This window comes from Mercenaria mercenaria, chromosome 17, assembly GCF_021730395.1.
Source record: "Mercenaria mercenaria strain notata chromosome 17, MADL_Memer_1, whole genome shotgun sequence".
Taxonomy (NCBI): Eukaryota; Metazoa; Mollusca; class Bivalvia; order Venerida; family Veneridae; genus Mercenaria; species Mercenaria mercenaria.
In genome coordinates, this window is record NC_069377.1 from 45,730,291 (window position 1) to 45,753,885 (window position 23,595).

Below are 23,595 nucleotides of genomic sequence, written 5' to 3' on the forward strand. Positions count from 1 at the left end.
TCCTTTGATTTGACTGGGTGATCTAGTTTTTGATCCCACATAATCCAGAATCAAACCTGACCTAAAGATCATCAAGACAAATACTCTGACCAAGTTTCATAAAGACTGAGTCACAACTGTGGCCTCTAGAGTGTTCGCAAGCTTTTCCTATGATCTGGCCTACCAACCTAATTTTTGACCCCACATGACCCAGTTTCAAACTTGACCTAGAGAGAATCAAGACAAACATTCTGACCAAGTTTCATAAAGATTGGGTCACAACTGCGACCTCTAGAGTGTTCACAAGGCAAATGTTGACAGAGGACGGACACAGATGGACGCTGGACAATGACAGGTCACAATACCTCACCTTGAGCACTTCGTGCTCAGGTGAGCTAAAAAATTTAATTCAAAATGACTAGTATTGTTGCAAAAAGATGTAATGTTGGTTCAATACATGTGTTCACATACCCAGTACCAGACTTTTTTTGTTTTAACATACAAAAATGTAGACTATAATTATCCAGTCAGTAGTTAACCTTCTTTCTAATTTCTTTGCCAGAAAATAATTTTAACAGGCAATCTGCGCAAATTTATTTTACCTTTAATTTCATTCTTCTTATTATTTTTTTAAATTCATATCACTAAAGTACTTCTAAAGACAAAAAATACTATTAAATAAGCATTTTTAAAAAAGTTTGCCATAATCAAACATGAAAATGTTCAAACAAATTAGTACATATATATATATATATAATATATGTTATAAATTATGTATTTATATATTACATATCAAATTTTCAAGAGATATGAAGTATGAATGATATGGAAATCACAGATAAACCATGTTAAAAACATATGAATCAAAGATAAGGTGATTTTGTTTCTCATAGCACTTATGGGCAGTGATATAAAAGATATGAGGATCCAATAGGTGTAAGGTGAGGTATTGAATGTAAAAGACACCAAAATTTAAGGCAACTCGAAGTCACTCAAGAAACTTAATTGTGTCACCTGAACCTCACCACTGCCTTTCAAAAATCTTGTAATAAATTGTTAGCCATTGGAACTGGAATTTGTAGCATAATGTTTTTGCTACATATTTAAAAGTCTTCCAGAGTCAGTCTTACTACTGAGTCAATCTAACCACTGATTCAGCCTTACCATGGAGTCAATCTTATTACAGAGTTGGTCTTACTACTGAGTCTGTCTTACCACTGAGTTAGTCTTACCACTGTTTCAGCCTTACAGTGAAGTCAGTCTTATCACTGGGCCAGTCTTACTATTGAGCCAGTCTTACCCATGATTCAGTCTGAATATGGAGTCACTTTACTACTGAGTCAGTCTTACCCACTGAGTCAGTCTTACTACTGAGTCAGTCCAGTCTTACCACTGATTCAGTTTTACTATGGAGTCAATCTTATTACAGAATCTGTCTTACTACTGAGTCATTTTTACTACTGACTCAGTCTTACTATGCAGTAATTTTACTGAGTCAGTCTTACCATTGTGCCAGTCTTATTGCTGAGTCCATTACTATTGAGTCATTTTTACTACTAAGTCAGTCTTACCACTAAGTCATTTTCACCACTGAACCAGTTTAAGTCATTCTTATCACACAGTCAGTCTTACTATTGAGTGTGTCCTACTACTGAGTCAGTCTTATCACAGAGTCAGTCTTACTATTAAGCGTGTCTTACTACTGAGTCAGTCTTACCATATAGTCAGTCTTATTACTGAGTTAAGTGTTACCACACAGTCTTACTACTGAGTCAGTAGTCAGTCTTATTACTGAGTTAAGTGTTACCACGCAGTCTTACTACTGAGTCAGTCTTACCACTGAGTAAGTTTTACTACTAAGTCAGTCTTACCACATACAGGTAGTCAATCCTACTAGTTAGAGGGTCTTACCTTGAGTCAGTCTTACCATAGGTCTTACTACTAAGTGTGTCCTACAACTGAGTCAGTCCTACTACTGAGTGGGTCTTACAGTTGGGTCAGTCTTACTTTTGGATATGTCTTACCACTGAGTCAACCTTTCAGAGTCAGTTATACCACAGTCAGTCTTATTGTTGAGTGTGTCCTACCACTGAGTAGGGCTTAGTGCTGAGTCAGTCTTACCACAGAGTATGTCTTATCAATAAGGCCAATCCTAACATATGACAATATTACACCCTTCAAACAGTCCTCACTTTAGTTTTATAGTGGAACTCTACAAATTTTAAACATGCTTTATAAAGAACTATATACAGTGAGAATATCACTGTCTTACCGGATAATCCTCAAATTATTCTGGTGTGTATAATGATATAAGTTAACTTTAAATTCCAAAAAGACTTGGACAACTGCATAGGATAATGTAGAAAATATGAGTGTCATACTTTATCACAAACAGCTCATAACTTTAACAATCATTTGCTACTGCCATTCTTAAAGTACCAGAAATTAAAATTTTTAAATTATTTTTCTTTCTGAAGTTATGTAACACAAAAACTAAACCTATCTCTTCCCTCTTATTTTTACTTATTGACAAGGTGTAAAGGACAAAATAACAGATAAAACTAATTCTACAAAACAACTGGTGATGGTTAAGTCATACATTGTTTTGAGTTATGCACATAATATACATCTAAACAAATTTCTTTCAATGAAATTAACAATATCTGCAACTATCTGTTTTATTCAGCAATTTCACTTAACCCTCATCCTGCTAAATTTCTATAATGAACTTGTCTACTTGTACCATTAACTGTTAAAAAGGGTGCTTACCAAAAAGATACTGACTGAATCATGAACTGTGCAGATCTTGAGACTTCAGGGATGTGCAGACTGATCACGATCTACACTGTTCGCAAAGGCAGAATCAGTCGTGTCCAGCATGGCAAGGGTTTACCAGTTACCAGTATTAAGAATTCAAAAAAAAAGGAGTCTTTATGTTTTAGGACATGACGTAGATGCACATTCAAGAATATTTTGAATTTGTGGGTGGTATTTTTCGCAAATATTAGAGAAAACAAGCGCTCGTCGAACACGAAATGCCCCCCCCCCCTGCACCCTTGATGCATTCAATAATTGCACAAGGAACAGAAATTATTTGTCACTGTAAACGAAAGTTCTACTGTTCTGGTTCAATGTAACCTTGACCTTAGACCTACTGACCTCTAAATCAACAGGGGTCATCTGCTGGTCATGATCAACCTCCCTATTAAGTTTCGTGATCCTAGGCCCAAGTGTTCTCAAGGTATCGTCTGGAAAGGGTTTAACTTGTGACCTTGATCTCTGGCCTACTGATCTCAAAATCTGTTGGGGTCATCTACTGGTCATGACCAACCTCCCTTTCAAGTTTCATGATCCTAAGCCCAAGTGTTCTCAAGTAATTGTCTGAAATGGTTTAAATGTTCTGGGTCACTGTAACCTTGACCTTTGACCTACTGACCTCAAAATCAATAGGGATCATCTGCTTGTCATGATGAACCTCTCTATCATCTTTCAGGACCCTTGGTCTAAGTGTTCTCAAGTTATCGTCCAGAAACCATTTAACTGTTCCTGGCCAATGTGACCTTGAACTTTGACCTAATGACATCAAAATCAATAGGGGTCATCTGCTAATCATGACCAATCTCCCTATCCATTTTCCTGATCCTAGGCCCAAGCGTTCTTGAAACATTGCCCTAAATCCGTTTTAATGTTCCTGGTCACTGTGACCTTGACCTTTGACCTACTAATCTCAAAATCAATCAGGGTCATCTGCTGGTGATGACCAACCTCCCTATCAACTTTCATAATCCTAGGCCCAAGCAATCTTGAGTTATCATCCAGAAACCATTTAACAGTTGCGCGTCACTGTGACCTTGATCTTTGACATACTGACCTCAAAATCAATAGGGTCATCTGCTGGTCATGATCAACCCCCCTATCAACTTTCATGATCCTACGCTCAAGCGTTCTTGAGTTATCATCCGGAAACCATTTAACTGTTCAGGGTCACTGTGACCTTGACCTTTGACATACAGATCTCAAAATCAATAGGGGTGATCCTAGGCCAAAGCATTTTTGAGTTATCATTCGGAAACAGGTTGGTCTACATACAGACCGACCGACCGACATCTGCAAAACAATATACCCCTCCTTCATAATAAAAACATCATGAAAATAACCCGATTTACAGTGACCTTTAGCCTGCTAAATTTCTAAAATAGACTGATCCATTATTCAATTTGGCAGTACTATTTATTATTTGAAGGTATGTTCAATGAAAATTTACTGAATGAATAGCAAACAGTGCAGACCATGATCAGCCTTGCTGATAGCAGGCTAAAGGTTAAGGAACTTTATAAAATTTAAGTTCATCAGATTCTCTCTTCTTTTAAACAGATTTCAAATTCTTCTTAAAGTACATGTTCCCTGAAACAGGAACAATTATATCCCTAAAACAGGAATTACTACATCTAACAGATATATTTTAAAAATATTATGGAGGATTTTTTTTTAGTGCAAGACTGAAATACCTGTTACTGAGTGAACACAAAATGCAATACATTCATGAGTGGCACAGTCATCATAAAGTAACAAATCGCAAGTGAAAACTTAAGTTAAGATCAACAGGTGATATTTGCTTTTACATTTAAAATAAAACAATTTTTCTTTTTCTTTCATGGTTTTAAGTTACTTTTTTTTTTAATACAGGTAGGTAAAAATGACTACCTTCAAGAAAACTTTCTGCTAAAACTGTTATAGTGTAAACAGTATGGAAATATTTCAACATCTGTCTTCCTCAATTTTTTACCAAAAACAGAATATATTGTTTTAAATTTACTTAACAAGTTGAATGTTAAGCTTACTGTTAGGATAAAATTTTAATTTTCTTATATTCAAGTCATATAATGTTTTTATGCATCATGAATGAATTGCAGCACGTGAATGTGTTTATCAACAAAACAACACACTGACAATTGTAACAATTTACACAACAACAAACTATGAATGTGGATTTTTCTTGAGCATACAATTATTATGCTAAACTTGGTTTTATGTACAGAAAGTTACATCAAATTTTCTAAACATAAAATAGAAAATTCAAAGATATATTATGCCCAAATTTTATACAGTCTTGAAAATATGACCAATTACTAAATAGCATCTATGTTAAACATAGAATAAAACTTTCTTGTGTGTATACACAGTTAGTAACTGTATGTAAGGTTTAAAATACTACACATGTAGCTCAACAAAGTATGCTTAACTCAAAGCTTTTAGAAAACTGATGGGGCAGAGATCTGTTATGGTCATTTGTTAAAACTGATATCTTAAACTAATCTCAGCTAATATGTGTCAATAAAGCATGATATGCGTTTTTTTGTGTGTGTAAAATTATACACTGGCAAATGTACATGTATTTTTCAAGTATTTTAAGTGTTTTTCCCCTAAAAATAGTTTTATTCTATAATGTCATTTCTGATATACAACTTTTTAAAAGGCTAAAACTGCCATGTATAGATAGAAAAATAGATGTTTTTGTCCACAGGACACAGGACTGGTGCCCCCCACTCCTGTCACTGTACATGGATTCATGACTCAAGGTGAAACATTTTTAAGATGTTTGCAACACAAACTTTTAAGAACATTATGTGTATTTTTCACTTAGTGAAGGACCATAACTCTGGCCTAGCTGAGTAAAATCCAGAAGAGAACACCTGGTGCAAAACTTCATAGGCTATAAAACAATCCTCTAATGTTTTATGACTCTAGGTCAAGTACATTTTTACATACATGCAGCACAAACTTTTATTTTTTGACTAAATCAAGGACAGTAACTCTGGTCTTGCAAAGAGAACAAAACTCCCAAAAAACTCAGGTGCACAAATTCACATGCTGGATAATATTCCTACATGGTTTCATGACTCTTGGCGAATTCTTTTTAAGATATATGCAATACAAGCATGTGTATTTTTCACTAAGTCAATGACCATAACTCCAATCTGGCTGAGTGAAATCCCAAACAGAACACCAGATGCACACCTTCACACGCTATATAACAATCCCCTTATGTTTTAAGACTCTAAGTCAAATACTCTTTGAGATACATATGACACAAATTTGTACCCCATTTATGCATATTTTTGACAATCAAGGGCCATAAAATGCATATTGTTGACAATCAAGGGCCATAACTCTGGTCTAACTGAAAACAATCCATAACTAAATCCCAAGTGCACAATTCCACATTTCATGACCCTGTATCATATACTTTTTGAGATATGTACGACATAACTTTCATGCCTTTTCATGCATACTTTTTTACTAAGTCAAGGGCCATAACTCTGGTCTGTCTTAGTGATATCTCTAACAAAAGTCCAGATGCACAACTTCGCATGCTGTAATTTTTCATAATACTAGGTTAAATACTTTTTGAGTAGATGTGACACTAATTAAGGCCCTTTGTGTGCATATGATTAGGTCAGGAGTCATTAGTCTGGTCCAACTGTGTGAGATCCAAATTAAAAACCCCTGGTAGACAGCTTCCAGTGCTGATTATTGTGTTCTATAATAAATAATTTGCATATTATAATTATATCAATTTGTGCTAGTTCAAGTATGACTACGTTGATAATGCAAAAAAAGACCGATGAAGGAGAAAGAACAACTTTTTGAAACTGATTTGTTAGGCTTCTCATATTAAGGACTGACTGAAACTTGGTGTTAGATTAGTTTATCTTAAAGTAAATACTCTGCCCCCCCCCACCCCTAAAAGAAATTTTTTTTTTTAATGAACAGTTTTGACAACATTACATTCTATGATTGCAGCAAAGATCTTCAAGATTTCATTTGGAAACTGCAGTGCTGTCTTAATGTTCACTATGTTTGAAAGGTCTTTCTGAATTATTTAAGGCAATGAAAGAATTCTCAAAATCATTTTAAAAACGAGAAAACTAGGAGCAGTTAAATATCTGAGCAAAAGATTTTGTTTCCATGGAAACAGAAAACAAAATTAAAGGTCTGATAGAGTTTTAGATATAATACCTGAACTATCTTTCCTTGATTCTAAAGAATGATTTCTCTCCTTTTTCCATTTAAAACTGAAGGAAGTATCATGATTTACACCTTTCATATATACAAGAAGCTGTAGAATTTAATCTATTGCTAAATGAATAATTCAGCAGTGTGTAAGTGATGTCATAAACATCTAAACAGCTGCCTCCTGATTAGCCGTTTCATTAAAACTGCAACATTTTTTTCTATAGATTTCAAGTCCAATTTTAAGAATCCTTTCAGGGATATGAGTCCATGGATGATGGTTTCTGAATGAAGCAAACTCATGATCAGACATTCCTACCCCTTTAATAAATTAATTTCTGATGATAAAATACTTCTTGGGCATAATATATCTTCAAATAAGCTCAAATCATGATATCATGATGGAATGTTTGAAGGCTATATTGTAGACTATTTTACCTCAACTTTATTCTTAAAGGCCCATAATGCTTTAAATTTTCAACCTAAAAAAACAGATTAAACAGCTTTCCAAATAGATGTTATGCGTACTTACATGGTTAGATAAGCACTACTTTTAATTTAATGCACATGAATGGTTATAGTTAGAACCTTAAAGGGAGGTAATAAAAACAACAGATTCAATAAAACATTCTAGAATATTCAGCAATGTTCAAACCTTTGACAAAATTATATTAATGTTAAAGAAAGTACATGTAATTATCAGAAATGGGATTTATCAAGAAATTAATGTTTTTTATGTTCATAACTAAAAATGTGGCAGCCAAATTTTAAGCAAAGGCATTACGAGTCTTTAAATGGCATCATCAATAGCATTATCTCTGTTAAGTCATTCCTGCCCTAACTGTACATTTTTTGACATAATGTAGATAATGTTTATGTCTTTGTTTTAACCTGTGGGTACAATTTCAGAATATTAGCAACAACAAGACTATTGTCCAGCAATGAAAGTCCCCTACTAGAAAAGGCATTTATTTTTGTCATATTTCTTGCTATAAGAATCACACTTTTTATACTGAAACTAAACTGAAGGTACTGCATAGTCTACAAATAACTCACTATCTCTGAACCAGATTTAATGACAAAATCTTTTGTAAATTTAAAGCAGGATCTATCTTTTGTGATTGAAGGGTGGACAGACACATGGCTGAACAGACTTGCAGATTCTTCACATAGCAATCTAACTGTGTACCAAGTTTTGTGAAAACATATCTTGTACTTTTATAGTAATACCAGGATCCCACTTGAAATGACTGACAGACTTAGGGGGTGGGGGCATGTGTTCTGGATAGGTTCTTATGTAAAAGATGTGACTGAAATAAATTTTCCCAAATGTTTCTATGTAATACACTATATCCTTTCCGCAGCCTTAACATACTAAAACGTATTAGCGTCTGATGGCCCTTTCACACTTCCATAGAAACAACATTTATTACACGAAACTTATTTTGAAAATATTTCTGAAATGTCTAGGTCTGCAGCTCTCAAATACGGTTATATCTTACATCTGAGGCATATACTGACACTCTCAGACAACATCAAAAATGACATTTTGAGCGATTTGATGAAGTTCCAAAATTATCAATGTACCCTTGGTCCGTTACGGACCCCTGTGGGATTTGTGTTTATCAAGAGCTCAAATACTTTTTCATAGATTAAAAGCTGACATGCTGTACTAAAGCCCAGGTAATTTCAATTCGTAATAAAGTGCTGAAAATTGGCTCCCCAATAGCAAGAAAAAAGTCCACGCGCATACATTTAGACGGGGTGACCCCTGCGCGTGACCCCTGACTACCTACGAATCAAAATGCGGCTTTCGTTTTCAAGTTTAGCATTTCTACTTTCATTTTATTTACTTCCAGAAATAGCTGAAGGTCGAGTGACGTCATTTTCTGTGTTGTCAAAAACATACATATACCTGGCGAGGTTGCATGAATATGTGCTGGCCGTCCTAAGGATATGGGAGAAAAGTGCTACCATATTATTTGCAAAATGAAATATGTCTTCACAACAGGATTTTGGCAATCTATGAAATAATATCTTTGGACAATGACTTCCTGGCTATTGTTAAAAATTCATGAACAGATTTTTCTTTTTCAAGATTTGATAAGGCATTTAAATTAAAGCAATGCCTAGGGCGAGCCATAAACCACAGAAACACAACTAGTCGTGTGTATGATATAAAATTATAAACTCATTCTAACATTTTAACATCATTTCAGAAAATTTCAATTTAATACTTTTTGATTTTTATCAATTACGACTGAAACTGGCTAAGGTTTAGAAGATTTAAAATCAAAAGATATGAAAACTAAATTTAACATAAAGAATGTCCTTTATATGCCACAACTTATTAACAAAAACTACTTAGTTGCTCCTATTTTAATTTGTTCAAATCATGCTGCATAATCGTTTAATTCTGATGGCATAAGGCTTTGCTGGGTTTCCAATTTCAAAGAGAACTTTAGTTGTTTGATTGGGGATGATGTAAAGAACAAAATGTATGAAAACAATTCCACTGTGAATAATGATTTCTCTGTAAACCTTTAAAAGTATTCAGCATAATACACATGAACAATAAATAACAGTGAGTTCTTTATAAAAGAAAAACAATATCTGTTTTTACACATTTAAATAATGTAAATAATAACAAATCTATAAATATCACAACACACAATGTCATAGATTTATTATTTTTCCTTACGTGACAGTCTTTGTAAAATAAGACATTTAAAAAAAATCCTCATATTAAACTAGTGAAGATTATTTGAGGAATAATTTTCGTTTTTTTCATGGGATTTATGCATGAATAAACTAAGTGCTTTTTGTTAAAGTTGACTATTCTTTTGCCAAAAAAAGCATAAAATCAAGAAAAAAAAGAAATTAATCCCATAAATTCAAACATTATTAAATGACTATCATGCAGAAGAATTCTACTAAGTTATGCTAATCTGAATTCAAAATTGATTCATTTTGATACAGACAGTATAAAATTATCAACTGAATTCAAAACACATATAACAATAAATTCTTCATAAATTATTTGTTTCAAAATGAGCTAGGGCTTTGTTTTTGGCAGCAAAATGAAAAGGAGTGTTTTACCCAACAATGAGTTTAGATAGTAATTCTTATGTCTCAAACTTTCAAAAAATCAAGTGACTTAAAATTAATGATCTTTCAACATTCAGATCATTTTGCATGTGACATCTTAAGCCATACACAAGATAACAAATTACTATAAAAGACACAGTGGTTGTTTCAATAAAAGGAATATAGATTGGGACTTAAATGGAAAACACAAGGAACCAAAGTTTTCCATGCCACATGTACTGTTTCCATTCAACCTTGCATCTAAAACTCTCTCAGTGGAATTCAAACACCTGCAAATCCAAAACAACCTTCAGTGAATTTGAGCCCCTACATATATTTGAGCCGCACCATGAGAAAACCAACATAGTGCATTTGTAACCAGCATTGATCCAGACCAGCATCCGGTTTCTCTAATTGCAATAGGCTTTGAAAGCGAACAGCATGCATCCTGACCAGATTGCGTGGATGCGCAGGCTGGTTTGGATTCATGCTGGTCGCAAATGCACTATGTTGGTTTTCACATGGTGCGGCTCATTTACTTTCTCAACTTATTCCAGCTACCGCAGGATGTACAACTTTGTCACTAACTGGTACCACACTCAGTGATTAACAGAACAGCATTATGGTATGTCCATTTGATGTTGCTAGTATATCAAACATACCAGATCTGTTAATGCCAGATAATAAAGTTGACAACTGTTGCTGATTTCCTTGACACAAGTCGTATTGGTGCCACATACTATCTCAATGTTTCAGAAGTACTAAGTAATGTCTATCTCAAGAAAAGTCAGAATCAGAAAACTCCTGGACATGCTCCGTATACTCCAATCTGTACTACTATTTTACCCGTTACAGGTATCACCCATCGATGTTGTGTACCAGAAGTAAGTTCTGAGAATTATGAAAGTCTATTCTATGTAAAAGCCACTATCATAATTCCTGGAGATATAAGAGCGGACATAATGCCTGGCGATTGTTTGCCGCACGGACCAAAAGCATCCCATCAACTTCTTCCCCTATTTGCAACACAATCTAAAAAGAGAAGAGAACTGCTTCAAAAACACTGCTGAACATAGGGAATATAACATGTATAGTGTGTTGATTTGTCATGTGTTTTGACTTCCATTCATTTAATAAGAAAAGCTGATATTGTGTGCTGCAAACATTATAGGTAATTAACATGATCTAAGGGACTGATTCATACCAACAGAACAAACAACTTCAAAAAAAACCTGACTACCTTGTTTTTATACATAAACTTTAAGTACAGTTCAACTTTTTTAACTCAAACTCGACTGTCTAATGTATATTAGAGGTAGAACAATATGAACTATGTAGCCTGGTGATCAGTTCAAGTAAAGAAAGGTGTCCAAACAACCTTGATCGGCCTGTATTTATCACCTGAGTAAACAATGCTGAGAAATTATTTAAAATTTTTCAAAGTTTTCCAACTAGCCATATAGAGAAAACAAGCCCCGCCCAAAAGTTCTGAAGGCATTTAGAAGATGGTTTACTTAGTAACATTGATGCAAAATTATTTTCAAGCAGTTTCAAAGGAGAAGATTTTTAAAGTTTTCCACGTATAACCTAGTCATACAGAAACAAGAGCTGTCGGATGACAGCGCGCTCGACTATTCGAAGAATTGATTGAAGAATGGGGTCAAAATATTTCCATAGATTTTCAGACTAAACAAAAAAAAAGAATTAAACAAAAAATGTTCCTGTATTTGTGGATTTCGATTAGTCTTGCACTAAATGGCAATGTGTGACCATGATGGCAAATATGTTAAGTTATATGCTAGGAAAAACATGGACTTATATGAAAAATTTAACTAATTTCCAAGTCCAAAAAGGGCCATAATTCAGTCAAAATAGTTGACAGAGTTATGTACTCTTGCCTACAGATGGAAATCATGTTGATAAACTAGTGTTAAAAGTTTCAAAGCCACAGTTCAAATAGTTTTGACAAAACGCTGACTTGTAAGAAAAACTGAACAAATTTCAAAGTCCAAAAAGGGCCATAATTCAGTCAAAATAGTTGTCAGAGTTATGTCCTCTTGCTTACAGATGGAAATCATAATGATAAACAAGTGTTTAAAGTTTAAAAGCCATATGTCAAATAGTCTTGACAAAACATGGACATACACAAAACAGAACCAATTTCCAAGTTCAAAAAGGGCCATAATTCAGCCAAAAAAGATGAGAGAGTTACGTACTCTTGCCTATTGATAGAGACTATTATACTGAACAAGATATAAAAGTTTCAAAGCCATATGTCAAACACTTTACACAAAATATAAACTGGTACGAAAAACTTAACCAAGATTTCTAAGTCAAAAGGGGCCATAATTTAGTCAAAATGCTTGATGGAGTTATGTACTCTTGCCTACAACTGGACATTGTGATGGTAAACAAATGTTGAAAGTTTCAAAGCTTTATCTCAAAAGACTTTGTCAAAATGTGGACTGGTACGAAAAACTTAACCAAGATTTCTAAGTCAAAAAGGGGCAATAATTCAACCAAAATGCTAGATGGAGTTATGTACTCTTGCCTACAACTGGACATGGTGATGGTAAACAAGTGTTGAAAGTTTCAAAGCTTTATCTCAAAAGACTTTGTCAAAATATGAACTGGTACGAAAAACTTAACCAAGATTTCTAAGTCAAAAGGGGCCATAATTCAGTCAAAATGCTTGACAGAGTTATGTACTCTTGCCTATAACTGGACATGGTGATGGTAAACAAGTGTTGAAAGTTTCAAAGCTTTATCTCAAAAGACTTTGTCAAAATGTGGACTGGTACGAAAAACTTAACCAGGGTGTGACGCCGACGCCGACGCCGTGGTGAGTAGGATAGCTCTACTTATTCTTCGAATAGTCGAGCTAAAAACTACCACTTACAAAGGCAGCCACATTTTTAACAAATCAACACGGTTTGAAGGAATTTGGTAAATGAACATTCAAGGAACACTGCTGTGAAACTATTTTGAAATCAGGCTAGTGGTTTGAGAGAAGAAGATTTTGAAAGTTTTCCAAAAACTAGCCACGCTCATTGATATCCATGTCTATTTATGAGACAGAATGATTTGAAAGAATTGAGTAGTGGTCCTGCCAAGGAACATTGCTGTGAAACTATGCTGAAATCGAGTCCAGCAGTTTCAGAGAAGATTTTCAAAGTTAGCCATATAGGGAAAACTAGCTTCGTCCCCTGGAAGCCATGTTTATAAAAGAAAAATAATTATTTATAGGAATTTGGTACAGGGTCACCAAGAGAACATTGCTGTGAAAGCTGGCCTGCAGTTTCAGAGAAGATTTTCAAAGATTTTTTATACAGCCATACAGGGCACACTAGTACCACCCCCTGGTTGCCATACTTTTTTAATCTCAGACAGAATGTTTTGAAGAAATTTGGTTGAGGGTCACTCAAGGAATATTTCCATGAAATTGTTTTAAAATCATACTAGAGGTTTTTGAGGAGAAAATATTAATTTTTTTCACTTTTTGGTTACGATGGCAAACCAATATTCTGCATGTATGACAGATTTGAAGGAAATACTCAAGAAACATTTCTGTAAAGTCTGGTTGAAATTGGCTTAGTGATTTAGGAGATGCTCTTTTAAGAAATTGTTGGCAATGGATACACTGATGACGGACATCCAACCATCCTAATAGCTCACTACGAGCACTTACTACTGAGGTGAGCTAAAAATTCAAGAGCCATCTTTATAAAACACTTTGAAACAATTATCTTATATTCTTCATTTAACAGAGTCAAAATACATAATGGAATATGTATCTTAAAAGAGACAGAAATTCTTACCTGATCTTTATGAAACTTTATAGAATAATTGCCATCTGAGAGATTAAGAGGTTGTAACACCTGGAAGACCCTCTGATCTGTTTGTAATGGTATCACATAGGTTGCTGGAAAATATCCTGATCTTCCATGAGTTTTGCCCTGCAACAATTTCAAAAGTAATTAATGTATTTTTAAATAATAATACTACAGGCACATTTCAATGAATCTGCACATTTGCATTTATTGCAGAAGTCTTTGCCAACATACTGTTGTTCTTAGATGATCAAGTTTCAAGTGCTTTAGCTGTTGAATTTGTATAAATGTTTGCAGTTCTTTAATTGATATTATCATAGGAGGTATATTGCCTGAAATTAAATCTTAATCTGCTGTTAGATGACATAAGATGGAATTGGTTAGTGTAATTTTGCATAATCTGTTTAGATTGATTAGATAAATCATGCTTTTATAAGCCAAATCTCATTAATGATTTGAGCCGCGCCATGAGAAAACCAACATAGTGCATTTGCGAACAGCATGGATCCTGACCAGACTGCGCAGATGCGCAGGCTGGTCTGGATCCATGCTGGTCACAAATGCACTATGTTGGTTTTCTCATGATGTGGCTCAATTTTGATTTTGTTATGGTTAAAGTCACACTGACAGAATTTCTGTAATTATACTTTTGATGGTGAAGGAAGACCACAGGACAAACTATCAGGCCTTCCATGAGCTAAATGGATGCTTCCTCACAGGACATAATATCAGGCCTTCCATGAGCTAGATGGATGCTTCCTCACAGGACATAATATCAGGCCTTCCATGAGCTAGATGGATGCTTCCATTAGGCCTTCCATGAGCTAGATGGATGCTTCCTCACAGGACATAATATCAGGCCTTCCATGAGCTAGGTGGATGCTTCCATCAGGCCTTCCATGAGCTAGATGGATGCTTCCTCACTGGACATAATTATCAGGCCTTCCATGAGCTAGATGGATGCTTCCATCAGGCCTTCCATGAGCTAGATAGATGCTTCCTCACAGGACATAATATCAGGCCTTCCATGAGCTAGATGGATGCTTCCATCAGGCCTTCCATGCGCTAGATGGATGCTCCCTCACAGGAAAGAATTCTACACCAAAAGCAAGGTTTTTGAATCCACAGCAGTAAGGGGCACGTGATTCAAAGTTTTCTTGTAAAACTAGAATGTGTCTGTAGGACACAGGGTGTGCCCGCCCTGCTACATTTGTCACAAATATGGGGCAATAATTCAAATGTTTGCAGTCTTAAGGGGGTATAGCCTCAACAAACATTTTATATAAAGGATTCATTATTCTTAGCCATATACGTTTTGAGGTATGAGCATCAGAAACAAAAAATCCACTATTTTGGCTTTTTCAAGGGCCGTAACTCTGTAATTAGCGCTAAAATCTCAAGAAGAATGCCAAGTGTGCAAGGTCACATCATGATAAAGACTCATGCAAGGTTTTATGAATTTACATCAAATACTTTTTGAGCTAGGCACGTCATTAGGTGAAAGTGTGCTTTTTGTACTATTTCAGGGGTCATAACTTTAGAAATAGGGGTTGGAGCCAGAAAAAAATAAGAGGTGCATAAGTTCATATCATGATTAAGACACATGCAAGGTTTCATCAATTCATATCAAATACTTTTTGAGCTAGGTGCATCACAAGTTGAAAATGTGCATTTTTAACTATTTCTGGGGCCATAACTCTAAAAATAGAGGGCAGAACCAGAAGAAAAATAGGAGGTGGGCAAGTTCATATCACGATAAAGACTTGTACAAGTTTTCATCAATTTATATCAAATGCTTTTTGAGCTAGGTGTGTAACAAGGTGAAAATGTGCATTTCTGACTATTTCAGGGGCCATAACTCTAGAAATAGAGGGTGGAGTCAGACAAACAAGAGCTGTCTGTTGACATCTGTTGACAGCCCGCTCGACTATTCGAAGAATTGATGGAAGTATGGGGTCAAAATATTACCAGAGATTTTCAGACAAAAGAAAAAGAATAGATAAGACAAACAATGTACCTGCATTTGTGGATTTGGATAAGTCTTGCACTATATGGCAATGTGTGACCATGATGGTAAGCAAGTGTTCGAAGTTTCAAAGCCATATATCAAACAGTTAAGACAAAATATGGAATGGTATGCGAAACTTAACTAATTTCTTGTCAAAAAGGGCCATAACTGAGCTAAAGTCCTTGTCCTACATATGTAGACTATGATGGTAAACAAGTGGTCAAAGCTTCAAAGCCATAATTATGACAAACAGGTAAGGCAAAATATGGATTGGTATGAAAAACCTAACTGATTTCCAAGTCCAAAAAGGGCCACAATTTAGCCAAAATAGTTGACAGATTTATGTACTCTAGCCTACAGATGGAAATCATGATGATAAGCAAGTGTTCAAAGTTTCAAAGCCACATGTCAAATAGTTTTGACAAAACATTGACTTGTACGAAAACTGAACCTATTTCCAAGTCCAGAAGGGCCATAATTCAGCCAAAATACTTGATAGTGTTATGTATTCTTGCCTACAGATGGAAATCATGATGATAAGCAAGTGTTCAAAGTTTTAAAGCCACATGTCAAATAGTTTTGACAAAACATGGACTTGTATGAAAACTGAACCAATTTCCAAGTTAAAAAAAGGGCCAAAATTCAGCCAAAATAGTTAACAGAGTTATGTACTCTTGCCTACAGATGGAAATCATAATGATAAACAATTGTTCAAAGTTTCAAAGCCACAGTCAAATAGTTTTGACAAAACATGGACTTGTACGAAAATTGTACCAATTTCCAAGTCCAAAAAGGGCCATAAATCAGCAAAAATAGTTAACAGAGTTATGTACTCTTGCCTACAGATAGAGACTGTTATAATAAACAAGTGATAAAAGTTTCAAAGCCATATGTCAAACACTTTACACAAAATGTGAACTGGTACGAAAAGCTTAACCAATATTTGTAAGTTAAAAGGGGCCATAATTCAGCCAAAATCCTTGATGGAGTTATGTACTCTTGCCTAAAACTGGACATGGTGATGGTACACAAGTGTTGAAAGTTTCAAAGCTTTATCGCAAAAAACTTTGTCAAAATGTGGACTGGTACGAAAAACTTAACCAAGGTGTGACGCTGACGCCGACCCAGACGCCAACGCCGTGACGAGTAGGATAGCTCTACTTATTCTTTATAGTCGAGCTAAAAATGGGAGGTGCGCAAGTTCATATCATGATTAAGACTCATGCAAGGTTTCATCAATTTATATGAAAAACTTTTTGAGCTAGGCACGTCACAAGGTGAAAATGTGCATTTTTGACTATTTCAGGGGCCATTACTCTGGAAATAGGGGGCAGAGCCAGACAAAAAGTAGGAGGTGCGCAAGTTCATATCATGATAAAGACTCATGCAAGGTTTCATCAATTTATATTAAATACTTTTTGAGCTAGGCATGTCACAAATGTGCATTTTTGACTATTTCAGGGGCCATAACTCTGGAAATATGGAATGGAGCAAGACCAAAATAAATGGTGCGCAAGTTCATAGCATGATTAAGACTCACAATTTTTTTTCGGCTGAATGGACCTATGGACAAGACCAAATCTATATGCCTCCTTCACTGAGCGGTGGGGGCACAAATTTTTTTTAATATACTCAAGAAAGTTAAAAACATTACATTAAACTATAGAAGGATTTATTGCAGTAAGATTTTCATAATGAGTATATTTATCATATTTGCAATATAAATATGGGTATCAATTGTCTTTTTTGCTGTGCTATTTGAAGCATGACTATGACGTGTGAACGTTATGCTGCAACTGATAAAACAAATCCGAAACTAAACATTGTTATTTGTCTTTGAAACTTCATGACGTCTTTCCTGTTTACGAACGTTGTTTCCGGCACTTTAAATACGCTGCTGTAAGAAATAGTTCTAAAAAGAAAGCGGTTCGATTGATTTTATTTATATTATTATTTCTTGAATATGGTATACAAGAAAAGGATTCTTTCTCTGGCTGTAGGTGCAGATGGGAATATCTGGCTCTCGAGTAACTGCTTAGGCGGTAACTCGGCAGAGCCTCGTTACCGCCTAAGCAGTTACTCTCGAGCCCGGAAATTCCCATCTGCACCTTAGTAACAACCAGTGAAAGAATCTTATAAGGTTTCCTACATCACATTCTGCCCAGTATACTTTCGGTATACTGAAATATTTGAATGGTGACTGGTCTTGTGGTATGATAATGAACAAAAGATTTTTGAGATACACCTTCTTTTGAAAAGAACAGAAGCTGATTATGATTTATGCGCTATATTTGAAAAAATAAGACAATTTTAAAGGCATTATAATAGTTAATAAGGTTGTAAATCAACTTGAGCATTTAACATTTCATTTTGTGTAAATACATGCTATGGATTTGGTATTCTATGAATTACTATGTAAGCTGTATGTGTAATGCTGGCAACAGTCATGCTTCAAGCATCACAAATGGAACTACCATGTTTGATTGGATTGAATGAATATAAAAATACTTGCATTCAAGTACTTGCCATCAACGGATACAGCATTTTCAATTTTTTTAGAGTGCAAGTTTTTTATCTATGGCAAAGACTTTTACTATAAATGTATATGTATTTAATTATTCTAGCACATCCGTATTACATAATTATTTCAAAAGAGTACAAGAGACAGTCAGCTATTAGTAAATTAGGCCTCACCAAATTAAAAAGTTGTTCATCGGATTTGCCGCTCGTATATTTTCAGAAACACAAACAAATATTTTTTGTTTTGTTTTTGGCTTGCGCTTGCCCCATTGAAAAAAATCAAGCCAAAATTTTTTGGTGCGCTACTTTTTACGGACGTAAAAGTGTATAAATACTTATAATTCCAGTCCCAGGTTGTTCTCAAATGGATTTTAATCAAAATAAATACATACTACGCATACATTGTCTATAATATATCATAACACTTATATTTAGTTGCATTAAAGTTATTTCCCCTTTATGCAGTTACGCCATTTTCTTCAAATGTTTACCAAATAACATGCTACAAAAATCGATTTATTTCATTGAAAACTGGATAAAGAAAAACATACTAATTTATTTGATAACATCAATCTACATTATTTTGGTAAGAGTAATTACTTACTGATGCATGTCACTTATCTGTTTTCTGTTTTTTCCTGTCCAAATGATCAGTATTTGCATACGAAAGTTGGTGGGGTAAGGAATTTACATTTCGAGTTGTTTTCAGACCAGTTTTGATTTTCAAGTTTTCCAATCATTTAGTAGACTAATGTTAATGCACGTTAATCTCCATTTCAGACCTTAATTGAGACTGTGTCAACAAATTTAATATGTTATGAAAGTTTAAAGTTAGAAAAACAGCTTTACAATAAAACATCATGCTCGACTTTTTCTGAATCAGAGCTTTGCCAGTAAAAGGGGCATAATAGTTAGAAGCTTTGAAAGTAACAGAGTTATTGGTCATTATATAAAACTTAAACAAAAATATTCTATGTTAAAAAGTGACATAACTCTGTCTAAATTCAGACAAGAGGACCATGATGGTCCTGAATCGCTCACCTATCCCCACATGACCCAGTGTTGAACTGAGTTCGACGTCGTTATTTCTATTATTTGACATAGTGACCTAGCTTTTGAGCACATGTGACCTAGATATCATCAAGATAAAAAATTCTGACCAATTTTCATGAAGATCCATTGAAAAATATGACCTCTAGAGAGGTCACAAGGTTTTTCTATTATTTGACCTAATGACCTAGTTTTTGAAGGCACGTGACCCACTTCTGAATCTGACCTAGATATCATCAAGGTGAACATTCTCACCAATTTTCATGAAGATCTCATGAAAAATATGGCCTCTAGAGAGGTCACAAGGTTTTTCTATTTTTCGACCTACTGACCTAGTTTTTGACCGCAAGTAACCCAGTTTCAAATTTAACCTAGATATCATCAAGGTGAACATTCTCACCAATTTTCATGAAGATCCATTGAGAAATATGGCCTCTAGAGAGGTCACAAGGTTTTTCTATTTTTAGACCTACTGACCTAGTTTCTGACCGCACGTGACCCAGTTTCGAACCTGGCCTAGATATCATCAAGGTGAACATTCTGACCAATTTTCATGAAGATCCATTGAGAAATATGGCCTCTAAAGAGATCACAAGGTTTTTCTATTTTTAGACCTACTGACCTAGTTTTTGACCCCACATGACCCAGTTTCGAACTTGACCTAGATATCATCAAGGTGAACATTCTGACCAATTTTCATGAAGATCCATTGAGAAATATGGCCTCTAGAGAGGTCACAAGGTTTTTCTATTTTTAGACCTACTGACCTAGTTTTTGACCGCACGTGACCCAGTTTCGAACTTGACCTAGATATCATCAAGGTGAACATTCTGACTAATTTTCATGAAGATCCATTGAGAAATATGGCTTCTAGAGAGGTCACAAGGTTTTTCTATTTTTAGACCTACTGACCTAGTTTTTGACCCCACGTGACCCAGTTTCGAACTTGACCTAGATATCATCAAGATGAACATTCTCACCAATTTTCATGAAGATCTCATGAAAAATATGGCCTCTAGAGAGGTCACAAGGTTTTTCTATTTTTAGACCTACTGGCCTAGTTTTTGACCGCACGTGACCCAGTTTCGAACTTGACCTAGATATCATCAAGATGAACATTCTGACCAACTTTCATAAAGATCCCATGAAAAATGTGACCTCTAGAGTGGTCACAAGCAAAAGTTTACGCACGAACGCACGCACGGACGGACGGACGACGACGGACGCCACACAACTAACAAAATCATTAAAGGACATACTTGTGAACAGTAGCAAAAAGGGTATTGTTTCTCCTGGTGTAGACAGTAAATAACTATTCTAAGTTTCAAATCAAAAGCGTTAATAGATCTAGTAACACAGAGATATTTGATGTATCAAAAACTTTGTAAAGTCAGCTAAAAATGACTACATTTTCATAGCAGTAAATATGTCACATATGTATGTGATAAGTATGGTTTAAGGTTATGCATTGTTGTTTATTACATATTTTCTAACAGCATTTTCAAAAGCATACATTATTTTATTACACTGTACTGTATGCCAATGTTAGTACCTTTTTTCATGTGTTCGCTTTGTTGTGCGTCTGCAGGTCAGATTTTCTCAATCCCTGGGGAATTATTTTTTAATGTAAAAGGGCTATACATTCAATTTTAAGGTTTTTATTAGTCAGCCGAGAGCCAAATGAAGACAAATATATTTCTTCGCTCTTCGCTCGCTCCTGATTTTCTCAAAAACCAAAACAAATATTTAAATTATTTTTTCGCTCGCCGCCTCAATTTTTTCAGAAAAAAATCCGATGAACAACTTTTCAATTTGGTGTGGCCTTAGGTAATTACCACTTTAGAAATTCTTCTGTCACATTTGAAAAAATGCCTCATTTTTACAACCCAGATCAGGCCTGAATGATGAAGAAAATATTATATTTACCTTCCACCAATCTTTTTTGGAACTGTCTGTCACATTAACTCGCCATCCAGCCCTGCAAAATAGCAGGACAAATAAGTTTAAGTGCCTGATACAACCACGCAACAGCCAAGAAATATCCTTTTATATGCACTGCATTTTTTTTTTATCTACACAAAAAGTACCTTTATTTCATTTGCCATTTTAATATCAAACAGTATTTAACCCGACACTATTTCTGATATATTTTTTCACTTACAAGATGATAATTTGTCTCAATACAAAGGTGGAAGCTGAATGTATTTCATGTTGTTGGGTTTTATGTCACACCAACACAACTGTAGATCAAATGGCAACTTCCAGTTTTTAACGGTTGGGGAAGACAACAGGTGCCCCTCTTGGCATTATCTCAGCCATGGGTGGGCACCTGGGAAGAACCATCGCCCTTCCATAAGTCAGCTGGATAGTTTCTTCACATGGCAGAATTCTACATTCCAAGAAAGGTATCAAACCCACATTGTAGAGGGGCAAGTGCTTCAAAGTCAGTGACCTTAACCACTTGCCATGTGTGTTGTCAATATATTGTCAGTGTGTTGTCAGTGTATTGTTAGTGTGTTGGTCATGTGTTGTCAGTCTGTGATGTTAGTGTTAAAGACTATTATTGTCAATGTGTGAAGAGTTTGAGAGATCATTTTCATACAGGAAGTAGACAGGCAGACATTTTTAGAAACACTGTGAAACATGCTCTCATTAGAAATGCTCCAGGTTCTAAAACTTCTTGTCCCTTATGATAAGGTTTCAATGTTCAAAGAATACAAAAAAGCTGGAGAATGGTAAAAATCATTTCTTAATAACATACATGCAGAAATTTAAGTATTTTAAGTATCAATAAATTACAAAAAGAAATGCATGAACTTTAATGACCTTCAATTTCCCTACAAAACTAAACTGCTTGTTATATTTTTCACTGAGTTGGGATCTTTCTAATTTATTTTAAATTCTGCCAGCTTACTAAAATTGTATGCAATTTTTTAAAATGTGTGTAAAAGTTTGAAACAATGCACTCTATAGATAACAGTGGTGCAGTACTGAAATTTATTACCATTGCAACAAAAACATTACAATGCACAAGTGTATCGCCAGTATCATCTTAAGTTGTATTATTGCCACTTGCTTTCAGTCTATTTGTTTGTTTTGGGTTTAACGCTGTTTTTCAACAGTATTTCAGTTATGTAACGGCGGGCAGTTAACCTAACCAGTGTTCCTGGATTCTGTACCAGTACAAACCTGTTCTCCGCAAGTAACTGCCAACTTCCCCACATGAATCAGAGGTGGAAGACAAATGATTTCAGACACAATGTCTTTTAGCAAATCGTCATGGAGAACATACGCCTCACCCTGGGCTCGAACTCACGACCCCGAGATCCATAGATCTGCGCTCTCCCTATTGAGCTAAGCGGGTGGGCTAGTTTTCAGTTTATAGTCAGTTTAAGGATAGACTGATTGGAGACTGAATACACAATGGAAAGTCTGAAATTCGACATAATGTCACATTGTTGCCAGTTTGTTGTCAGTTTTCTTTCTTGTTGGTAATAGTTGTACTAAAACCAGTCTGTTGCCAGATTTATTGTCAGTTCAGACTATAAACTGGTTCAAGACTTGCTGGAAAGTATAAAATCCCTCTTACTGCCATACTGTTTCAAGTTTGTTGCTAGATTGTTTTTCTTGTCACTTGTTACCATATATACCAGATCATGGAAATACAATCTTATCAAAATTTATTATGCATGCACTTGAAACCATGACCTTGGACCTAGTGACCTTGGGTATGCCCTCTGCACATTGTCTTTGTGAGGTGAACAATGGATGCATTAATGCTAGTTTCACAACTCTTCCCAGTGGTTAAAAAGATATGGAGTGGACTCAATGGTCAGACAGTTGGATGGCCCAATGGTGGAAATGCATGACTCCAAATTATAGCCAACCACATTCTCTGTATCTAAGGGTATAATATGATGGCAATACAATGATCTTATACTGACAATATGGGGTAATGTACTGATGTTCAAGAAACGCAGCTTTTATTTTTTCTTCATATTAAATGCAATCTTGTCATCTTGGTAAAAGAATAACTGATGTCACATTAATATATATAGAGTGTTTGGCAACAGCCATCATAAACAATCTAAATATGCAAAAAACATG

General features: G+C 35.1%; 1 protein-coding gene across 1 annotated transcript in view; it reads right to left on the reverse strand.

Moving 5' to 3' along the window:
* Window positions 1–1,761: 1,761 nt before the first annotated feature.
* Window positions 1,762–23,595, reverse strand: part of LOC123535752 (uncharacterized) — a 394,656-nt gene continuing 372,822 nt past the window's right edge. Inside the window, exons 17-19 of the mRNA XM_053528064.1 lie at window positions 21,415–21,466; window positions 13,899–14,036; window positions 1,762–11,112 (exon numbers count right to left, since the gene is read on the reverse strand). Coding sequence (XP_053384039.1) covers window positions 11,011–11,112; window positions 13,899–14,036; window positions 21,415–21,466 — 292 coding nt within the window. The 3' untranslated portion in view covers window positions 1,762–11,010. The remainder of the gene's footprint in view (window positions 11,113–13,898; window positions 14,037–21,414; window positions 21,467–23,595) is intronic.